Below are 23289 nucleotides of genomic sequence, written 5' to 3' on the forward strand. Positions count from 1 at the left end.
AATATAAGTCAAAGTCAGCATGGTTTCTGTGAAGGGAAATCTTGCCTGACAAATCTGTTAGAGTTCTTCAAGGAGGTAACCAGCAGGGTGGATAAAAGAGAGGCAGTGGATGTCAATTGCTTAGATTTTCAAGAGTTTGATAAGGTGCCACATGTAAGGTTGCTTAACAAGATAACATCCTATGGTGTTACAGGAAAGTTACTGGCGTGGCTGACAGGCATGAGGCAATGGGTGTAAATAAAAGGGGCCTTTCCTGGTTGGCTGCTGGTGACTAGTGGTGTTCCTCAGGGGTCAGTGTTGGGACTGCTACTTTTCACATTGTTTGTCAATGATTTCGATAATGGAATTGATGGCTTTGTGACAAAGTGTGTGGATGATACAAAGAGGTGGATGGGTCGGTCGTGCTGATGAAGCAATGCGATTACAGCAGGACTTGGACAAATTGGAAGAATGGGCAAAAAAAGTGGCAGATGGAATACAGTTTTGGAAAATGTTTGATAATGCATTTTGGTAAAAGGAACAATAGTGAAGACTATTACCTAAATGGGGAGAAGGTTCAAACATCAGAGGTGCAGAGTGACTTGGGAGTCCTTGTGTAAGATTCCCAGAAGGTTAATTTACAGGTTGAGAATGTGGTAAAGAAGGCAAATGCAACGCAGGCATTTATTTCAAGGGGAATAGAATATAAAAGTGAGGAGATAATGCTGAGGCTTTATAAGAGACTAGTCAGGCCACACTTGGAGTATTGTCATCAGTTTTGGGCCCCATATCTCAGAAAAGATGTGCTGTCATTGGAGAGAGCCCAGAGGAGCTTCACGAAGTTGATTCCAGGTATGAAGGGGTTTTGGCATTTGGCAGCTTAGGGTGCGTACTCACTGGAAGTTAGAAGTATGCATGGGGATCTCATTGAAACCTACTGAATGTTGAAAGGACTGGATAGGGTGGATGTGGAGAGGATGTTTCCTATGGTGGGTGTATCCAGAACTAGCAGGCACAACCCCAGAATTGAGGGGCAACCCTTTAGAACAGAGGTAAAGAGGAATTTTTTTCAGCCGGAAGTAGTTAATGTGTGGAATGCTCTGCCACAGACTGCAGTAGAGGCAGAGAGAGTGGAGTGTCTCTGATAGTAATAAATGAATTCAAATCCTTAAAAAGAGGGCACATGGGATCAGAAGATGCAGCACCCTTGTGTGTAGAGTTAAAGAAACTGCAAGGGTAAAAAGACCCTGATGGGAGTTGTATACAGGCCACCAAATAGTAGCCAGAATAAGGACCATTAATTAAAAAGGAGATAGAAAAAGAATGTTTAAATAAAAACTTTATATTAGTTGGGGGATTTCAGTGTGCGGGTAGATTGGAAAATCAGGTTGGTGCTGGATCCCAAAAGAGGGCACTTGTAGAATGCCTACGAGATACCTTTTTAGAGCAGTTTGTGATTGAGCCTACTATGAGAAAGGCAATTCTGTATTGAGTGCTGTGTAATGAACCAGTTTTGATTAAGGAGCTTAAGGTCAAGGAACCCTTATGAGGCAGTGGTCATAATACAATATAATTCACCCTGCAGTTTGACAGGGAGAAGCTATAGTCAGCTGTGTCAGTTTACAGTGGAGTAAAAGGAATTATAGATGTATGAGGGAGGAGATGGCTAATGTTGATTGGAAGGGGGCACCAGCAGACATGGTGGCTGTAGTTTCTGGGAGCAATTTGGAAGGTGCAGGATAGAAATTTCCCTTGGAGGAAGAGGTATTCTAAAGGAAGGATGAGGCAACAGTAGCTGACAAGGGAAGTCAAGAACAGCATAAAAGGAGAAGAGGGCATATAATATAGCAAAAATTTGTGAGAAGCTAGAGGATTGGGAGAGATGTGCATGTCTGCTTGTATCCCATCTTCCCGCCACCCTACCAGGGATAGGATTCCTCATGTCCTCATCTACCACCCCACTGGTCTCCGTGTCCGGCACATAATTCTCCGAAACCTCCAAAGGGATCCCACCACCAAACACATCTTTCCCTCCCACCCCCCCCCCAACTTTCTACTTCCGCAGGGATTGCACCCTACAGGACTTCCTTGTCTGTTTGGCCCTCCCCACTGATATCCCTCCTGGCACTTACCCTTGCCAGTGGAACAAGTGCTACACCTGCTCCTATACCTCCTCCCTCACTACCATTCAGGGCCTTAAACAGTCCTTCCAGGTGAGGCAACACTTCACATGTGAGTCTGTCATGGTCATTTACTGTGCTCGGTGCTCCCATTGTGGCCTCCTGTATATCAGTGAGACCCAATGTAGATTGGGAGACCGCTTAACTGAGCATCTACACTCCGTCCGCCAAACAAGCAGGATCTCCCAGTGACCACATGTTTCAATTCCACTTCCCATTCCCATTCTGATTATGTCTATCCATAGCCTCTTCCACTGTCCTGATGAGGCCACATTTAGGTTATATTCCGTTTGGGTAGCCTCCAACCTGAAGGCATGAACATCGATTCCTCAAACTTCCAGTAGTGCTCCATCCCCACCCACTTCACCATTTTCCATCCCTTTTTCCCTTTCACCTTATCTCCTTGCCTGCCCATCGCTGCCCTCTGGTGCTCATCCTTGTTTCTTCCTTCCATGGCCTTCTGTCTCTTTCACCAATCAACTTCGCAGCTCTTTACTATCCCTCTCCCTCCAGGTTTCACCTATCACCTGGTGCTTCTCTTTCCCCTCTTCCTCCCTACCTTTTAAATCTACTCCTCAACCTGTTTTTTCCCTCCAGTCCTGCCGAAGGGTTTTGGCCCGAAACAACGACTGTACTTTTTTCCATAGTCAGCTTGGTTTCCTTACTGGGAATCCTTGCCTGACAAATCTGTTGGAATTCCTTGAGGAAATGACCAGCAGGATAGACAAAGGAGAGTCAGTGGATGTTGTTTACTTGGATTTTCAGAAAGCCTTTGACTAAATCTCACAAGTGAGGCTGCTTAATAAGAGCTCGCAGCATTACAGGAAAGATACCGACATGGATAAAAGATTGGCTGACTAGCAGGTGGCAAAGAATGTGAATAAAAGGGGCCTTTTCTGATTGGCTGCCAGTGACTAGTGTTTCACAGGGGTTGATATTGTGACAGGTTTTTACGTTGTATGCAGTGGTTTGTATGATGGAGTTGATGGCTTTGTGGCCAAGTTTGCAGACAATATGAAGATAGGTGTAGTGGCAGATGGTGTTGAGGTAGCAGGGAGTCTGTAGTAGGATTTAGACAGATTGGGAGAGTTGGCAAAGCAGTGGCAGATGGAATGTTGTGTAGGGAAGTGTCTGATCATGTACTTAGGTAGAAAGATTAGAAGTGTAGACAATGTTCTAATGGAGAGAAAATTCAGTAATCACAAGTGTAAAGGGACTTGGGAGTCCTCGTGCAAGATTCCCTAAGGGTTAACTTGCAGGATGGGTCGGTGGTAAGGAAGGTAAGTGCACTGATCATAGAAACATAGAAAACCTGCAGCACAATACAGGCCCTTAGGCCCACAAAGCTGTGCCGAACATGTCCCTGCCTTAGAACTACCTAGGCTTTACCCATAGCCCACTATTTTTCTAAGCTCCATGTAGCCATTCAGGAGGCTCTTAAAAGACCCTATTGTATCCACCTCCACCACCACCGCCAGCAGCCCATTCTGTGCACTCACTACTCTGCGTTAAAAAAAAACAACACAACAACTACTTACCCCTGACATCTCTACCTACTTCCAAGCACCTTAAAACTATGCCCTCTTCTGCTAGCCATTTCAGCCCTGAGGAAAAGCCTCTGATTATCTACGTGATCAATGCCTCTCATTATCTTATACACCTCTATCAGGTCACCTCTCATCCTCTGTCGCTCCAAGGAGAAAAGGCCGAGTTCACTCAAACTATTCTCATAAGGTATGCTCCCCAATCCAGGCAACATCCTTGTAAATCTCCTCTGCACCCTTTCTATAGTTTCCATGTCCTTCCTACAGTGAGGCGACCAGAATTGAGCACAGTACTACAAGTGGCGTGTGGCCAGGGTCCTATATAGCTGCGACATTACCTCTCGGCTCTTAAACTCAGTCCCACGATTGATGAAGGCCAATGCACTGTATGCCTTCTTAACCACAGAGTCAACTTGTGTAGCAGCTTTGAGTGTCCTATGGACTCGGACCCTAAGATCCCTCTGATCCTCCACACTGCCAAGAGTCTTACCATTAATGCTATATTCTGCCATCATATTTGACCTACCAAAATGAACCACCTGACACTTATCTGGGTTGAACTCCCATCTGCCACTTCTCAGCCCAGTTTTGCATCCTATCAATGTCCCGTTGTAACCTCTGACAGCCCTCCATACTATCCACAACACCCCCAACCTTTGTGTCATCAGCAAACTTACTAACCCATCCCTCCACTTCCTCATCCAGGTCATTTATAAAAATCACAAAGAGTAGGGGTCCCAGAACAGATCCCTGAGGCACACCACTGGTCACTGGCTTCCATGCAGAATATGACCTATCTACGACCACTCTTTGCCTTCTGTTAGTAAGCCAGTTCTGGATCCACAAAGCAATGTCCCCTTTGATCCCATGTCTCCTTACTTTCTCAATAAGCCTTGCAGTGGGGTACCTTATCAAATCCCTTGCTAAAATCCATACACACTACATCTTCTTTATCAATGTGTTTAGTTACATACTGAAAAAATTCAGTCAGGCTCGTAAGGCACGACCTGCCTTTGACAAAGCCATGCTGTCTATTCCTAATGATATTCCTTCCTTCCTTGTGGCCTTAACTCCTGGTGGAGTCGTCGGGGCGCTGTCATGACAAGCTTTGCACTAGTCTGTTCCATCTGTCGCGGTTGTGCACCAGAGCCTGGGTCACCGCAGATGTTTTCCCTGTCCATTCTTTAATGTTGTCCATCCATCTTTTCCTCCGTCTACCTCTCCTCCTTTTCCCCTCCACAGTTCCTTGTAGAATGGTCTTTGCAAGGCGACTGGATCTTGTTACGTGGCTGTACCATCTCAGCTTTCTTTTCTTCACCGTTGTGAGAAGGTCTTCATGGGGGCCAATGTGGTGCTGGGTGGTCTTGCAGACCTGCTCGTTTGTAATTTGGTCCAAGTATGAGATGCCCAAGATGTTGCGATAGCATCTCATTTCCAATACCTGTATAGCTGTGCTGTGAGAGTCCATGTCTCACATGCGTACAGGAAGATGGAGAATACCAGTGCACGCAGGAGTCTGATCTTGTACTTCATGGTGATGTTTCTGTCCCTCCATATTGTCTTGAGTTTGGATAGTGCAGTCATTGTCTGTGCGGTTCTTGCCAGAATTTCTGGTCTTGATCCTTCATCGCTGATGATTGCCCCCAGGTATTTGAATTGCTGCACTGTCTCAAGTTTCTGACCGTTGACTGAGATGTCTGTTGTGATGGCACCCTTGGCATTTCCCATGAGCTTGGTTTTCTGGGCACTTAGTTTCATTCCAAACCTTGTGGAGGCTCTGTCAAGATGGCTGACCAGGTTGGCCAGTTCATCCTCTTTTCCTGCAAATCCATCAATGTCATCAGCAAATCTTAGGTTTGTGATGTTCCTCCCTCCGACACTGACTGTGCCCACATGATCTTCAAGGGCAACACTCATGATTCGTTCCAGGAAGATGTTGAAGAGAGTGGGGGAGAGGAGGCAGCCCTGACGGAATCCTATAGAAGTTTGGAACCACTCCCCGATGGTGCCCTGAGCGAGCACTGCACTGGTTGCCTTGGCGTAAAGCTGATGGATTGTATGAATATTATGCTTCTCCAAATGTTCATAAATCCTGCCTCTCAGGATCTTCTCCATCAACTTACCAACCACTGAAGTAAGACTCACTGGTCTATAATTTCCTGGGCTATCTCTACTCCCTTTCTTGAATAAGGGAACAACATCAGCAACCCTCCAATCCTCAGGAACCTCTCCTGTCGTCATTGATGATGCAAAGATCATCGCCAGAGGCTCAGCAATCTCCTCCCTCGCTTCCCACAGTAGCCTGGGGTACATCCCGTCTGGTCCCGATGACTTAGCCAACTTGATGCTTTCCAAAAGCTCCAGCACATCCTCTTCCTTAATATCTACATGCTCAAGCTTTTCAGTCCACTGCAAGTCATCCCTACAATCGCCAAGATCCTTTTCCGTAGTGAATACTGAAGCAAAGTATTCATTAAGTACCTCTGCTATTTCCTCTGGTTCTGTACACACTTTTCCACTGTCACACTTGATTGGTCCTAATCTCTCATGTCTTATCCTCTTGCTCTTCACATACTTGTAGAATGCTTTGGGGTTTTCCTTAATCCTGTCTGCCAAGGCCTTCTCATGGCCCTTTCTGGCTCTCCTAATTTCATTCTTAAACTCCTTCCTGCTCGCCTTATAATCTTCCAGATTCCTATCATTACCTAGTTTTTTGAACCTTTCATAAGCTCTTCTTTTCTTCTTGACTAGATTTACAGCAACCTTTGTACACCACGGATCTTGTACCCTACCATCCTTTCCATGTCTCATTGGAACATACCTATACTCAGAACCCTATGCAAATATTCCCTGAACATTTTCCACATTTCTTCTGTACATTTCCCTGAGAATATCTGTTTCCAATTTATGCTTCCAAGTTCCTGCCTGATAGCCTCATATTTCCCCTTACTCCAATTAAACGTTTCCCTAACTTGTCTGTTCCTGTCCCTCTCCAGTGCTATGGTAAAGGAGATAGAATTGTGATCACTATCTCCAAAATGCTCTCCCACTGACAGACCAGAGATCTGACACCTGACCAGGTTCATTTCCCAGTACCAGATCAAGTACAGCCTCTCCTTTTGTAGGCTTATCTACATATCGTGTCAAGAAACCTTCCTGAATACATCTAACAAACTCTACACCAGCTAAACCCCTCCCTCTAGGGAGATACCAATCAATATTTGGGAAATTAAAATCTCCCACCACAACAACCCTGTTATTGTTACTTCTTTCCAGAATCTGTCTCCCTATCTGCTCCTCGATGTCCCTGTTGCAATTGGGTGGTCTATATATATATATAAAAATATTTTAAAAAACACCCAGTAGAGTTATTGACCCCTTCCTATTCCAAACTTCCACCCACAGAGACTCCATAGACAACCCCTCCATGACTTCCTCCTTTTCTGCAGCTGTGCCACTATCTCTGATCAGCAGTGCCACGCCCCCACCTCTTTTGCCTCCCTCCCTATCCTTTCTGAAACATCTAAAGCCTGGCACTTGAAGTAGCCATTCCTGCCCCTGCACCAGCCAGGTCTCTGTAATGGCCACAACATCATAGCTCTAAGTGCTGATCCACGCTCTAAGCTCATCTGCTTTGATCATAATACTCCTCGCATTAAAATAGACACATCTCAAACCATCGGTCTGAGCGCGTCCCTTCTCTATCACCTGCCTATCCTCCCATTCGCACTGTCTCCAAGCTTTCTCTATTTGTGAGCCAACCTCCCTTTCCTCTGTCAATTCAGTTCGGTTTCCACCCCCCAGCAATTTTAGTTTAAACTCTCCCCGATAGCCTTAGCAAACCTTCCCGCCAGGATATTGGTTCCCCTTGGATTCAAGTGCAACCCGTCCTTTTTGTACGGTCACAACTGCCCCAGAAGAGGTCCAAATGCTCTAGAAGTCTGAATCCCTGTTCCAATCCCTCAGCCACGCATTTATCCTCCACCTCATTCTATTCCTATACTCACTGTCACATGCTTCCCCCAGGTAGGCTGTCTCCACATTCCCCCCCCCCCCACAGTACTCAAGCAGGAATACTTATTGTTAAGGGGGACAGCCACTGGGGTACTCTCCAGCACCTGTTTCTTGCCCTTCCCTCTCCTATCTGTTACCCACTTCTCTGTCTCTTGTGGTCCCAGGGTGACTACCTGCCTGTAGCTCCTCTCTATCACGTCCTCACTCTCCCTGACCAGACGAAGGTCATCGAGCTGCAGCTCCAGTTCCCTAACGTGGTCTTTGAGGAACTGCAGCTCGATGCACCTGGTGCAGATGTGGTCGTCCGGGAGGCCGGGAGTCTCCAGGACCTCCCACATCTGACACTGAGCACAGAAAACTGGCCTCACACACATACTTTCTGTCTTTATTTTAAACAGATAACCTATCTGGCCTTGACCCCTTATCGCCAAAGCCCCGTTGAGCCAAAGCCTTCCTACTCTGTCTCCCACTACTCTGTCGCCCACTCTTCCGATGCCCACTTTGTAAATCTGTCTTCTTTTTAAACTCTTCCCGCTGTTCTCACTGGCCGACCTCCACCCTGCGCAGTCATGCCGTGTTCAAGCCGCTGAAGAACTAGCCATCGCCTTTTCAACTCTGCTCGCTTTTAAACTCTTCCCGCTGTTCTCATTGGCCGACCTTCACGCGCTTGCGCAGTTGTCCCCCGTTCAAACTGCTGAATCTTTCTTTTTAAATCTTTTTATTGAATAAGTATACAAAGGGTAAACCATAAAGGCACTAATACACTGTTAGAAATTACAGGAAATATTAATACAGAAGAAAAAATTGATACAAACAGTGCAATTTAAACATAAAATAATATGGTAAAATAATAGTATACTGATTTTTATATATATATATATATATATATATATATCAATAGAGAAAAGGAAAAAGAACCCCCCCCCCCAAAAAACCCACCGTGCAACTAAACTAAAAGCAAAGCAATGGGCTAACTTGGAAACAGGTAGAGTTAAAGAACTTAAAATCACGTCCTCAAACCCGACCTCCATTAAAAACAGTTTTAAAAAAAGGCAAGAAAGGAATATAAATATGGAACAAAAGAGAAAAAAAAATTACATTAAATGAAAATATTGAATAAAAGATCTCCAGGTCTGTTCAAATTTAAGTGAGGAATCATAAAGATTACTTCTAATTTTCTCCAAATTTAAGCATAATATCATCTGGGAAAACCAAAAAAAGGTAGTTGGAGCATTAGGTTCTTTCCAATGTTGTAAGATACATCTTTTCGCCATTAAAGTAAGAAATGCAATCATTCTACGGGCTGAAGGGGAAAGATTACTGGAAATTTTAGGTAATCCAAAGATAGCAGTAATAGGATGAGGAGAAATATCTATATTCAATACCTTTGAGATAATATTAAAAATGTCTCTCCAGAAAGTTTCCAGAGTAGGACAAGACCAAAACATATGAGATAAAGAGGCTATCTGCCCCGGACATCTATCACAAAAAGGATTAATATGAGAATAGAAATGAGCTAATTTATCTTTGGACATATGTGCTCTATGAACAACTTTAAATTAAATTAGGGAATGTTTAGCACAGATAGAGGAAGTATTGACTAACTGTAAAATCTGCCCCCAGTCATCCACGGAAATAATAGAACCCAATTCTTGTTCCCAATCTGACCTAATCTTATCAAATGGAGCTTTCCTAAGTTTCATAATAATATTATAAATAATAGCCGTTACACCTTTCTGACATGGATTAAGGTTAATTATAGTATCTAAAATATATGTAGGAGGTAGCGTCGGAAAGGAAGAGAGTACAGTACTTAGGAAATTTCTAACTTGGAGATATCTAAAAAAAAGTATTCTTGGTAAATTATATTTATTAGATAATTGTTCAAAAGACATAAGGGAACCATCTAAAAAGAAATCCAAAAACTGTAAAATACCCTTAAGTCTTCCAAATTTGAAACGCACGATCCATGAAAGAGGGAGGAAAAAATATGTTACCTAAAATAGGGATTGCTAGCCCAAATTGGTTGAGATCAAAAAATTTTCTGAATTGAAACCAAATACGCAAGGTATACTTAACTATCGGGTTAGAGACCAGTTTAAGGCGTTTCAAATCAAAAGGAAGAGAGGAACCTAAAATAGAGCCAAGTGCATAGCCCTGAGCAGATTGTAATTCCAATACTACCCATTTAGGAATGGATAGTGTATCTTGGTCAAGTAACCAAAATTTCATATGTCGAATATTAATTGCCCAATAATAGAATCTAAAGTTAGGTAATGCTAGATCTCCATCTCTCTTGGCTTTCTGTAAATGTATTTTACCCAATCTCGGGTTTTTATTTTGCCAAATAAATGAAGAAATTTTAGAGTCAACTTCATCAAAAAAAGATTTTGGAACAAAAATCGGTAATGCCTGAAATATATATAAAAATTTTGGCAGAATAAACATCTTACTGCATTAATACGACCAATCAAAGTTAAATATAATGGAACAACATACATCAAAGTTGCTGGTGAACGCAGCAGGCCAAGCAGCATCTATAGGAAGAGGCGCAGTCGACGTTTCAGGCCGAGAGCCTTCGTGAGGACTAACTGAAGGAAGAGTGAACTTTTATATAATGGAAACTATTTAGATGAAAGTTGAGTAATATGATCAATTAAGGGTAAAAAATTAGTCTTAAATAAATCTTTGTATTTACAAGTAATTTTAATCCCAAGATATGAGAAATAATTATTAATCAATTTAAACAAAGTTATGATACGAGGGAAGTTGTTTATTAATCGGAAAAAGTTCACTCTTACTAAGGTTTAATTTATAACCTGAATTGTGCTAATAAAACTAAAGCAGCAGGGATAGATTTTTGAGAATTAGAAATATATAAAAGTAAGTCATCAGCATAGAGTGATATTTTATGGGACTTTAGGCCCCGAGTTATCCCAATAATATTTGGAGATTCTCGAATGGCAATTGCAAGAGGTTCTAATGCAATATCAAATAATAAAGGACTAAGAGGACAACCTTGTCGAGTACCTTGAAAAAGAGGGAAAAAAGGTGAGCTTAAAGAGTTAGTACGGACCGAGGCCATAGGAGAATGATATAACAGTTTAATCCAGGATATAAATTTCGAGCTAAAATTAAACGTTTCAAGCACCTTAAATAAGTAAGGCCATTCTACTCTATCAAAAGCTTTTTCAGCATCTAAAGACATAACACACTCAGGAACATTTGGTGAGGGGATATAAACAATATTTAACAGTGTGCGAATGTTATAGAAAGAGTAACGACCTTTAATAAAACCCGTTTGGTCTTCCGAAATAATAAAAGGGAGTACTTTTTCTAATCTGTTTGCTAATAATTTAGAAAAAATTTTAGAATCAACATTTAATAAAGATATTGGTCTATAAGATGCACGTTGAGCAGGATCTTTATCCTTCTTTAATATTAGAGAGATTGACGCTCTATAAAAGGATTCGGGAAGTTTACCAAGTTTTAATGAAGCCTCCAAAACCCTACAGAACCAAGGGATTAATGAAGGTGCAAAAAACTTATAAAATTCCACGGTAAACCCATCAGGGCCAGGAGCTTTCCCCAGGTTCATAGAGGAAATAACATTCTTAATCTCATCAGTAGTAATGGGAGTATCAAGCATAGAAGACATATCCTGTGAAATCTCAGGGAAATCTAGGATATCTAAAAAATCATTCATATATTTAGAGTCTCGTAAAGACTCAGATTGATATAAGGAAGAATAAAAAGAAAGTTTGATCACATGATCAAATATCAGTCGATCATTTTGATTATAAATCTGATTAATTTGAGATTTAGTATGATTAGACTTCAGTTGGTTAGCCAACAGTTTACCAGCTTTGTCACTGTGTACATAAAATTCACTTCTTGTTTTCTTTAATTGGTTTACAATTGAGGACGAAAGTAATAAGCTGTGCTCCATTTGAAGTTCAGTTCTTTGTTTATACAGCTTCTTTGGGAGCTGAAACATATTTCTTATCAATTTCCTTAATCTTGTCCACAATTACCATCTCCTCCTGCTTCAACTTCTTCCTCAAAGCAGCAGAATACGAGATAATCTGACCATGAATATAAGCTTTAAAAGTATCCCAAAGAGTGTTCACAGAAATATCCTCTGTGTAGTTGATTGTAAAAAAGAAATCAATCTGTTCATTCATAAAGTTAACAAAATCCAAGTCCTGAAGCAGCAACGAATTAAAACGCCATTGTCTATTATTTTGTGTATTGACCTGAATTTTAATAGAAAGCTTAAGTGGAGCATGATCCGAAATGGTTATAGAATCATAATCACATTTAATCACTGAAGAGATAAGCCGAGAGTCAATAAAAAAATAATCAATTCTTGAATAGGAATGGTGAACATGTGGAAAAAAAAGGAAAATCTTTTTCCTGAGGATGCAAAAAACGCCAAATGTCCGTCGACCCAGAATCAGAGAGGAATGAGTTAATCAAAGTTGCAGATTTATTAGGTAAGGTCCATAGAGGAGCCGAACGGTCCAAAACTGGAGATAAGCAAGTATTAAGATCTCCGCCCCAGATCAATGAAAACTCATTCAAATTCGGGAACCGATTAAATAATAATTTATAAAATTCCAGACAGTCCATATTGGGAGCATAAACGTTAACCAAAACTACCTTTTTATTGAATAGTAGACCACTAACCAGTAGAAATCTACCATTCGGATCAGAGATAATATCATGTTGTACAAAAGTAACTGAGGAGTCTATAAAAATAGAGATGCTTCGAATCTTAGCGTTAGAATTCGAATGAAACTGTTGTTCCTTCCAGAATTTAAAAAAACGTAGTCTGTCCCCCCTCCGCACATGGGTCTCTTGTAAAAATAGAACATGTGCTTTAAGTCTCCGGAATACTTAAAAAACTTTTTTCCCTTTAATAGGATGATTAAAACCATTAGTATTCCAGGAGACAAAATTAATAATAGACTCCATAAACCCTAAGGTCAACCCACAAAAAAGAGGATTGACGATAGGTTCGAACCACGAACCAGGAAAGGGAACAGAACAAACCAGAGATAATGGGTAGGAGAACGCAACCAATGCTTCAGTAATGTAAATAGCCCAAGAAGAAAAAAACTAAAACGTGAGGCCCCTCCCACCACCCCCCACCCCATAACCTCAAGGCTAAATCTAAAACAGACCCGCCAGAAAGAAGCAAGCACTAGAACTACCCCCATGACTTCCGATAGACGCTCACTAAAAAAAGTGTAAATATAAAAAAGATCAGCTAGTTATAAAACAGTAAAAGAATAAAAAAAAGTAGAACAGTTAAGACAAACACGATATAAAACGGAGAAAAAGCCAGAAAATATAAAGAAAACCATAACAGACCACAGACCCTATAATAACCAAAAAAAAGAAACAAAATTATTAATATAAAACTAGTTAGGAAAACCTACAGAAAAAAGTACATTTAAAGACTACGAAATTTAAGGCCTCAAAGGAAATACACGAAATGATGCTGAGGGAATAACCACCCATAATCCCCAGGGAAAAAGAAAGGAATGACGCAGTTGGAAAGAAAGTTTGGCAACCATATTAATTAATCAAAATAAAACTTTTCTACCCATATAAAGCAACCAAAAATTAAACCCGACAGATTCACAACCTCCGGTCAAACGGAGATAATTAACAATTACGATTAAGATGTTGAAGGTGAAATTGATCCAGATAACTCTGGGCATCCGATGGAGATTCAAAAAAAACGAAGGGCTCCGTCAGGCGTACGTATCCTTAAACGCGCAGGGTAAAGCAGCGCTGGTTTTAAATCCATCTTGTAGAGTTCCGACATCACAGATCTGTAACGAACCCGTTGATCCCGAATCTGTTTGCTGAAGTCCTCCATGAATCGGAACTGAAGATCCAAAAAATCAATATAACCTTTAGATCGAACAAATTGAAGCAGTTTCTCCTTGTCTTGAAAGTAATGAAAACGTAAAATGACATGTCGAGGTTTATCTGACTTAGACGAATATGATGGAACTCTGTGAGCCCGATCCAGTAACGGTGGTTGGTCAGGAAATACGGTAGGAAATGCATCTTTTAAAAGTTGAGAAAAAAACCTTATAGGGTTGTCAGATTCAACAGCTTCACGAACACCAATAATTCGAATATTCAGCCGTCGCATTCTGGATTCTAAGTCAGAGTTTTTAAAAGTCAGAAAGTCCAGTTTTTTCTTCATTGTAGTAATTGTTTCTTCAATTTTCTCCATCTTGAGTTCATTTTGTTGCGTGGATTTTTGAAGATTAGATATAGCCTACTGATGTTCCATGATAGATGTTTGCATTCTATCGATTGAATCCGCAATTTTCTGGAAATTAATTGAAATATCTGCGCGAATCAGCTCCGTTATAGAGGTTGAAATTTCCCTTTGAATTAGATCCGATATAGCTTTCAGAGTCAACGGTGGTTCATTCGGAGGGAGATCGGTACCTTTCGGTCTAACCGGAGGTTTGCCGTCTTCCCCATTTTTTCCGTTCTTGGACATAGCAGACCTTAAAAGCATCCGAATATCAAAAAGCCCAATTTGTTTCAGATTATTGTAAAAGTCGATGCCTTAATGGTTAGTTAAATATAGCTGATCATAAGAAAAAAAACTCAGAAGTAATGGAGCGAGTCAAGAGCACGACTTCACTCCATGAGCTCTACCGGAAGTCTCCAAACTGCTGAATCATAATCATTTCAAGAGGGCTGTAATATAAAATCAATGATGCATTGTTGAGGCTTTATAAGGCATTGGTCAGACTGCACTTTGAGTATAACGAGCAGCTGTGGGCCCCTTATGTGCTAGTATTGGGTGGTGTTTAGAGGAGCTTCATGAGATTGATATTGGGAATGAAATTTTTAGTGTATGAGGAGTGTTTGGGGCCTGTACTTGCTGGAGTCTAGAAGAATGGAGGGAATCTCATTGAAACCTATTGAATATTGCAAGGCTTAGAATATAAAGTGGATGTGGAGAGGTGGAGGAGGATCAGAGGGTGCAGTCTCAAAATAGAAGGGGATGTCCATTTAGAACAGATGAGGAATTTCTTGAGCCAGAGGGTAGTGAATCTGTGGAAATCATTGCCACAGACACCTGTGGAGGCCAAGTCACTAGGTATATTTAAAGCGGAGGTTGATAGTTTCTGGATTAGCCAGGGCGTCAAAGGCGATGGGGAGGCGGCAAGAGAATGTGATTGAGCGGGATAATAAATCAGCCATGATGGAATGTTGGAGAAGGCTCAATGGGCTAAATAGTCTAATTTTGTTTTTATATATTCTAGTCTTTTATATGAGTACTTGTCTGAAGTGCCAAATCTAAATACTTCTATGGATAAAGGATCAGGTAAATTGAACAGCACAGGTACTTAGGGATGAATCTCAAATTCCATTTTTGAGCCATTCCACCACTATTAAGTATTAAACTCGGTGCTTCTCTTCACTTTCATTTCCAAATCTTGTCGCATGGAGTTATGTTAGGTAGGACATAAACCTCTTTCTGTAACGAGAATATTTGCAGTGTTCGATAAATCAGGATACCTTGATGCCTTTGCGAGTTAGCACATACTTGTATCTGGAAATAATAGAGAAATGATCATTTGGACAGCCTATTACATGTTCCCAATTTTATGATTACATATTTCTTTCAGACCATAGGAACATAATTCGGCTATTGGGCCCATCTAGCTTGCCTGGTCATTCAATCATGGCTAATTTATTTCTCCCCTCAATCCCATTCTTGTCCCTTCTTCCTGTAACCCTCTCCATCTTTACTAATGGAAAAAAAACTACCATCAGCTGCGTTTAATATACCCAATGACTTGGGTTCTGTAGCTGTCTATGTCAATGAATTCTAGAGATTTATTACCCTCTGGATTCATTATTCTCAATACATTTGTTATAAAGGGACGTCCTTGTATTCTGAAACTTTGCTTTTTGGTGTTAGACTGTCCAACTATTGGAAGCATCCTCTCCACATCCACTCTATCTAGGCCTTGCAGTGTTTGAAGTTTCAGTGAGATCCCCCCCCCCCATTCTTCTAAACTAATGAGTGCAGAGCAGAGCTATGAAATGCTTCTGTCATTAATCTTTTCACTCCCGAGATCATTCTTGTAAACCTTAGGATTCTCTCCAATGCCAGCAGATGCATTCTTAGATATATTCCTCCTCTAGGCATTATTCCTTTGATATTTTCTTCCCCCCTCACCTTAAAATGCATTGATTCCTCTGTTTCAGCCGGAACTTTTTAATATTATCATCTTTGGATGTATCAGGGGACATACCTGATCAAGGGGTGGGATGGCTATACTCTGGTTATGTATCCAAACTAACAACCTCAAAAGCAGATTTAAAATCCACTACAATAGCAGCGGAATTTAGCTGCAAGCTATGCAATGTCCCAGCCAAACTATTATAGTACTGTTACAACTCTGTCACCTACCCAACTTTGTGGAAAATTACCCATATGTGGCTTATTTATAAAATGTAGGACAAATTATTTTTACCAGTTTGTACCTGATCAGGAATGGACTGATAAGTGGAAAATATTATTTGCACTTGAAAAATGCTGGACAATTTTATTGCCAGAGGCATACATGCTTGGGGTAAAAGTACCAAGGAAATTAGCTGTATTATCATTAACTTCTTCCAATAAGAGGGTCTAACCATCAACCTTAACGTTCAGTGGCATGACCATTACCAACACATCATCGATATTCTGAAAGTCTCATTGATTAAGGACTCAAATGGACCACTATCGAGAATATCTTCAAAATATTCCATTCCCATTCTGACATGTCCATCCACGGCCTCCTCTACTGTAAAGATGAAGCCACACTCAGGTTGGAGGAACAACACCTTATATTCCGTCTGGGTAGCCTCCAACCTGATGGCATGAACATCGACTTCTCTAACTTCTGCTAGTGCCCCACCTCCCCCTAGTACCCCATCCGTTATTTATTTTTATACATACATTCTTTCTCTCACTCTCCTTTTTCTCCCTGTGTCCCTCTGACTATACCCCTTGCCCATCCTCTGTTCTCCTCCCCCCCCCCCGTCTTTCTCCCCGGATCTCCTGTCCCATGATCCTCTCATATCCCCTTTGCCAATCACCTGTCCAGCTCTTGGCTCCCCCGCCTCCTGTCTTCTCCTATCATTTTGGATCTCCCCCTCCCCCTCTCACTTTCAAATCTCTTACTAACTCTTCCTTCAGTTAGTCCTGACAAAGGGTCTCGGCCTGAAACGTCGACTGTACCTCTTCCTACAGATGCTGCCTGGCCTGCTGCGTTTACCAGCAACTTTGATGTGTGTTGATTGTATTTTTTAAGAAAGGATTTTTAGTTTGGGGAAAAACATGATTCTCTGATTGTCGAAAAGTACAGGTTCTTTCAGCCTGGCAGCCTTCATAACCTGGGTCTTGTCCACATAGTTTAGGAACTTCATTATCACTACCCTGGATGGCTTAGCCAACTGCTTCAACTTCGTTAGCCCTGCCAATTCTGTGCACTCTCTCAATCAGCAGGGTCCCAGGGAAGTCCTCAGCACCAAGCACCTTGGGGATCCATTTTCCCAAAAAATTGACCATATTAGCCCCTTCCGCCCTCCCCGGAAGACCCACCAGGCGAAGGTTAGAATGGCGGCTACGATTTTCCAAGTCGTCCATTTTAAACACTAACCGCTGCATAGCTGCTTTCATGGTTGTATTCTGATTACGCAGAGAGGCAATGTCATCTTGTTTAGTGCTAATTCTATCTTTGGCTTCTTTAATGCGCACTGTGACAGCTTTCAAATCAGCTTGTATTCCTTGTATAGTGTTTAGTAGCCCGTCAAATCCCGACACAAAATCATCTTTCATTGTTTGAATAGCGGTTAGGATTTGATTTGGGCCTGCTGCAGTGCTAGCATCTGTTGCCTGGTCGTTAGCTTTAACTACATGGTTACAGGTGGGGTCTAATTTCGAAGACTTTTGCGTCTGCTTTGTTGGTTTTGGTGGCATTTAGGCTATCACTCAGTTTCCAATCAGACAAACTGGAGCTGTTCAGGTAATTTGAGGTTGCTTGGTTCCGTAATTTCAGAACTTTTCGGAGGAGCTCTGACACACGTCTGCTCAGCACCGTGCCATAACCAGAAGTCGAGTGCTGTACCTTTAACACTCAAACTCGATTCCATTCAGAGCAAAGCATCCTGCTGGACTGGCAATGAATTTATCCAGTCTAATGCCAGTATCGTAGCTGCTGCGTGCACTATCTGTAAACTGCGATTACTCACCCAGGCCATCCCAATTGTATCTGTTGGAACTATGACCTCTAAAATGAAGAAGGGCAGAAGCAACAGGTGCATGGAAAGAAATTCACTCTTGGTCTGCCTTCAAGTTGCATACCATTCTGATTTGGGAACAAAAGCCAGACCTTCATTGTTGCTGACTGTAAATGCTGAAATGCTTGCTCCATGCAGAACTGTGGAAGTACTTCCAACAGACAGACAACAGTGGTTCAAGAAGGTGTTGGGTGGATAACAAATGTTGGTCAAGCTGGCAATGCTGTTATCCTGCAAATGAAAAAAAGAATTGACATTTTCTCTCGCTGCATTCTATTGATCATGTTAATGGCTTTGTTAAATTTTTTAAAGTTTGTTTTTGCAGTTGCTTTCATTTTAACATTGCTATTTGCTCACGTAGAAATGTAATTTTTATGCACTGTAAAACGAAACGGGAGTTTTTTTCTGCTTTAAATCTCAAGTTTTTGATTATTTTAATATTTCACACCTCGCAATTCATAAGTAGTTATCCCAATCGTTTTCTTCCACTTGACTCCCTCCCCCAACCTGTTATTTTCTAGCCTCCCGTACAACGAATTCTTTGGTGGAGTTAGTGGTCTAACAGTGGAACAGTTCAGAAAAATCAATGGATTTCCCAATGCTTTCTGGGGATGGGGTGGAGAAGATGATGACCTTTGGCGAAGGTAAGAAGCCATTCTGAAGTATGTATGTATTTGTAGTTGGATATGGTGACTGAATGGGACGAGGCTGACACTACTGTTGCCGTTTGTATTCCGCAAATTGCCAAGGATAAGCAATACTTAAATTAGAGGAGAAAGATTTTTAATAGTTGCAATTGGATGAGACTTCACTTTCTTAATAAGAAGGACTACCCACCCCTAGATTGGATATGAAAAGATGCTTGAGTTTTTGGAATACTTTTGGGACAGAAACATCAAGGGAGATGGATTGTTTTAAATTATTAAAATTATAGTAAAGCTAGGAAGAGTTTTGTTTTGTGTTGGGATGTTAGAGTAGCCTTTCTCAACCTTTTTGCCCTGGAGCAACTCTTGAAATAATTTTTAGGTCTTAGGAAAACCCTGTGTAAAAAATTATTATATTTACAGCTCATGGAATATTAGCATGATCAGTAAGTTGTAGATGTAATAATCTAAAAATAATTGTCAATGCTCTTTTGAGTAGAAAATGAATTTTTAGCCAACCTTTCTTGAAAAAAACAGGTAGCTTGCCTTTCTTGAAATTGATCTTTCTTTTCACAAATTTTAAAAACTCCATAAGGCAAACATAATAAATTTCTGTTAACCAACTAGCTTAAGCCAAAATGGGATATAATTTTTCTAAAGTTAGGCTCAGTAGATGTAATTTAAATAAAGGTTGTAAATTGGTTTTAATTAATGCTATTTGCAACATGAAAATTTATTGATAATGTTGAATGGTAAAGTTACTAAAAATCATAAGCCAAAACAATATGAATAAAAATATAGCCTGACACAATTTTATACAAAACTTTGAAAAAACATTTTTTTACTATGTGACATGATCAGGCTAGCATGTGAAACCTGTGCTTGTTTTTTGCTGCACAAATTTCACCTTCAACTGAAATGAGACTATTTCCATCCTTACTCTTGATGCTTGTTAAACAAAAAGTTTGCTCACACAGGTGAGAAGTTGAAAACTGCAGCAAAATGTTCATTTCTTTCCTTTGAATGCCAGGATACTTTTTTTTCCCACAGAAATCCAGAACTTGTCCAGAGGGTAGGTCAGTAAATCTCATCTTGCGTGCATGATCAGACTGCAGCTCACAATCTTCTTCCTCTTCTGTCAAAGTCAAGTTCTCAGGCTGCGCAGAAGATTCAGAGAAAGGGTCCCTCACGCAGTCATACACTTGTGTTGAAGGGGAGGGAAATACTGCTCAATTTTGTTCTGCAATTCTTCCAGGTGGTTTTCAATATGATTCGAGACTTTGATATCCTTCCTCACTCTCAAGTCCAAGCAGCAGTGGAAGCACTTCAAGATTTCCTTTTGCAATATGATCCTTACAAGGGTTCAGTTCCCTTTTAAATCCTCAGTTCCCTTTTAAATCCAATGATCTTGTTAGTTGACGTCAAAACATTTTCTCCAGGGCCTTGCAGAGACTTGTTCAACTGGCTCATAGATTGAAAAATGTTTACTAAATAGGCTAGTTTCTGCAGCCGTTCTTTATCTTCAAAGCACTCAGCAAAATCTGGCCTACTATTTTCTTGAAAGTACTCCTGCAAATCACCTTTTAGCTCAAACACCCTGTTGAGAACTCTTCCTCTGCTAAGCCACCAGACGTCTGTATGTAGCAGGATATTATTGTCCTCTTGTCCAGATTTTAAGTTTTTTAAACATTCTTGAGTGAACAGGTCTTTGTTTAATAAAGTTAACCATTTTTGTGGCATCATCCAGAACTTATTTCATTTCATCTCCAAGAGTTTTTGACATCCGGGCCTCTCTGTGAAGCAAGCAGTGTGTTGTGGCAATGTCTGGATGTTTTTTTAACAAGAGAAACAAAACCTGTCATGGAGCCAATCATTGATGGGACACCAATGCCAACACAGTTTCTCCAAGACAGACCTTTTGTTTCCAGATACGAAGACAAAACATTAAATACACCTTGGCCTTTGCTTGTTTCTGGCAGCTCTTTGCAATAGCAAAAGTTTTCTTGAATTTTATCATCATTTGCAAATTTTACAAATGCTGCAACATGACATTTATTGGTAAAATCTTTTGACTCGTCAACCTGGATAGAGAAGCTGTTGTTTCTCGGTTTATCACACAAAACCTCTTCAGCATCATGTGACATGTCATCAATATGTCGACATTGTACTGTTTGAGAGTTAAACCTTATTAATTTCTGATACTGCATCTTGCGCTAGTATTTTACCCAGTTCAGTGACAGGGTATATGAAGTTGAGTGAAGTCATCCCCTCTGGTTCAAGATCCTGATGGTTGAGGGGTAATAGCTATTTCTGAATCTGGTGGTGTGAGCCCTGCGGTTCCTGTGCCGCCACCTTGATGGCAGCAGAGAAAAAGGATCATGACCTGGGTAATGGTGGGGGGGTCCCTGGTGATGGCTGCTGCTTTGCTGTGCCAACGCTCCATGTAGATATGCTCAGTTGTGGGGAAGGCTTTACCTGTGATGGTCCTAGGCATATCCTCTACCTTTTGTAGCATTTTTTGTTCAAGGGCATTGGTGTCTCCATACCAGGCTATGATGCAGCCAGTCAGTATACTCTCCGCCACACTTGTGAAGAAGTTTGTCAAAGTTTTAGATGTCATGCTGAATCTTTGCAAACTTCTGTGGAAGTAGAGGTGCTGCCATGCTTTCTTCATAATGGCACTTGTGAGCAGGGCCCAGGAGATTTCCTCTGAAGTCTCTCCACCCTCTCCACCTCCAATTCCCCTGATGAGGGCTAGTTCATGGAACTCCAGCTTTCTGCTCCTGATGTCAATAATCAGCTCCTTCATCTTGCTGACATCGAGTAGGAGCTTCTTGTTGTGGCACAGCTCAGCCAGATTTTCAGTCTCCCTGCTATATGCTGATTCGTCACCACCTTTGATTTGGCCCACCGGAGCAATTTAAATATGGCATTGAAGCTGTGGTTACACAGTCATAAGTGTAAAGTGAGTAGAGCAGGGGTTAAGCACACAGCCTTGTGGTATACCTTTGCTGATGGAGATTGTTGAGGAGATGTTGTTGTCAGTCTGAACTGGCTGGGTTTTGCAAGTGTGGAAATCGAGGATCCAGTTGCACATGTCGTTGAGGTAAGGAGGTATTGAATCAAGTTCCCCACAAGAGGTTACTTGTCATTGAGGAAGTACACCCAATATTCACCAAACTGGTTCTGAGTGACAAGTTTACTGTAAGAGGAGAGATTGAGGTGCTATTATTTATAATTTGGATGGATAAGATGAGATCTTATGGAACCTTAAAATTTGTAAAGAACTTGACAGAGTAGGAGCAAGGAGGATGTTTCCCTTGACCAAGGAGTCTAGGATCGGGCATTGTTTCAGAATAAGGAGTAGACTGAGTCTGGAAAAGAATTCCTTTAGTCAGAGATAGTGAACTTCTGGAATTCTTCTCCACAGATACCCCTGGTAGCTCCAATACTACTTCATTCAAAACAGATCAAGAGATATGTTGGCTTGGGGAATGTAGGAATTGTACAGGAAAATGTTGCCGAGGGAACAGGCCAGCTATGATCTTGAAGGAGAATGGCAATGTACAGTAGGCTTGAAGGGTTAAATGTCCTAATCCTATTTCTAATGAACACATCTGAGGTTCGTAGAATTCAAGGTTCAACAGTACCATAGATAGAGAATTAATTTAAAGCCATGTCAGTTTAGTGGTAAATGAGATAAGAACATGGTAAACAGATGTATCCTGGGTTCACTGCCAGAACCACCAGTCTCTTTGATGCATATTAACTATTTTGATAGGTGATGGCTGGGTAAAAAATTCCAAATTAATAAGGGCACAGAGTTTGATTATGTATAAATAAAATGAGGTTGATATAAATAGACTGCAAGAAAATTATTTTTGGCTGAACGGGCAAACAAGTGGCAGTTGAAGTTTAAGTTCAGAAGCGTAAAGTGATACTGTAGCGGAAAGAGGAGAGACAACGTGTCATAAATAGTACAGTTGTAAAGAGTGCAGAAACAGGGGTCTGAGTGCACATTTGCATAATCCGTGAAAGTGGCAGCGATTTGACGGAGCAGTTGGAGTCTGGGGTTCATAAACTGAAGCATGGAATACAAAAGCCAGTGTAGCTCATTGGAGGATTATGTATAGTTCTTGTCACTGGACCTTAAAGCAGTGTGAAAGACCCAGAAAGATGGCAAAAGAAATTTTACTTGAGGATGAGGGATTTCTTTTGTAAGATTAAACAGAGAAGCTGGGCTTGAAAACAATTTCAAGGTATTTGATAAAGTTAACAAGATCATGGTTGATTTAAAGTGGGTAAATGGAGTTCTGATTAGTAGATCATTTAAGATTTTGCTTAGAAGTTGCAAGGGGGACATGAGAAAATATTAACTGGAATTCACTGTGTACAGCAAGTGGAAACAATTAGTCAGAGCTTTAAGTGGAACTGGAGCGATCTTGACCCAAATTGCTGCCTGTCCATTTCACTCCACAACTGCTACTCCTTTAGCATTTTGTTGCAGATTCCAACAGCTGCAGTCTCGTCTGTCTCCAGGTACATGAGCCTGATAAGATTGCTTCATCATGTGTTGATATTGGACCTAAG

The 23289-nt window shown here is 41.1% G+C and overlaps 1 protein-coding gene across 1 annotated transcript in view; it reads left to right on the top strand.

Moving 5' to 3' along the window:
* The window catches only part of b4galt6 (UDP-Gal:betaGlcNAc beta 1,4- galactosyltransferase, polypeptide 6), a 109209-nt gene that overhangs the window by 73762 nt on the left and 12158 nt on the right, over window positions 1–23289 (top strand). Inside the window, exon 7 of the mRNA XM_063060157.1 lies at window positions 18577–18699. Within this exon, the coding sequence (XP_062916227.1) occupies window positions 18577–18699 (123 nt within the window). The remainder of the gene's footprint in view (window positions 1–18576; window positions 18700–23289) is intronic.

The sequence above is a fragment of the Mobula hypostoma genome, chromosome 1 (genome assembly GCF_963921235.1).
Source record: "Mobula hypostoma chromosome 1, sMobHyp1.1, whole genome shotgun sequence".
NCBI lineage: Eukaryota > Metazoa > Chordata > Chondrichthyes > Myliobatiformes > Myliobatidae > Mobula > Mobula hypostoma.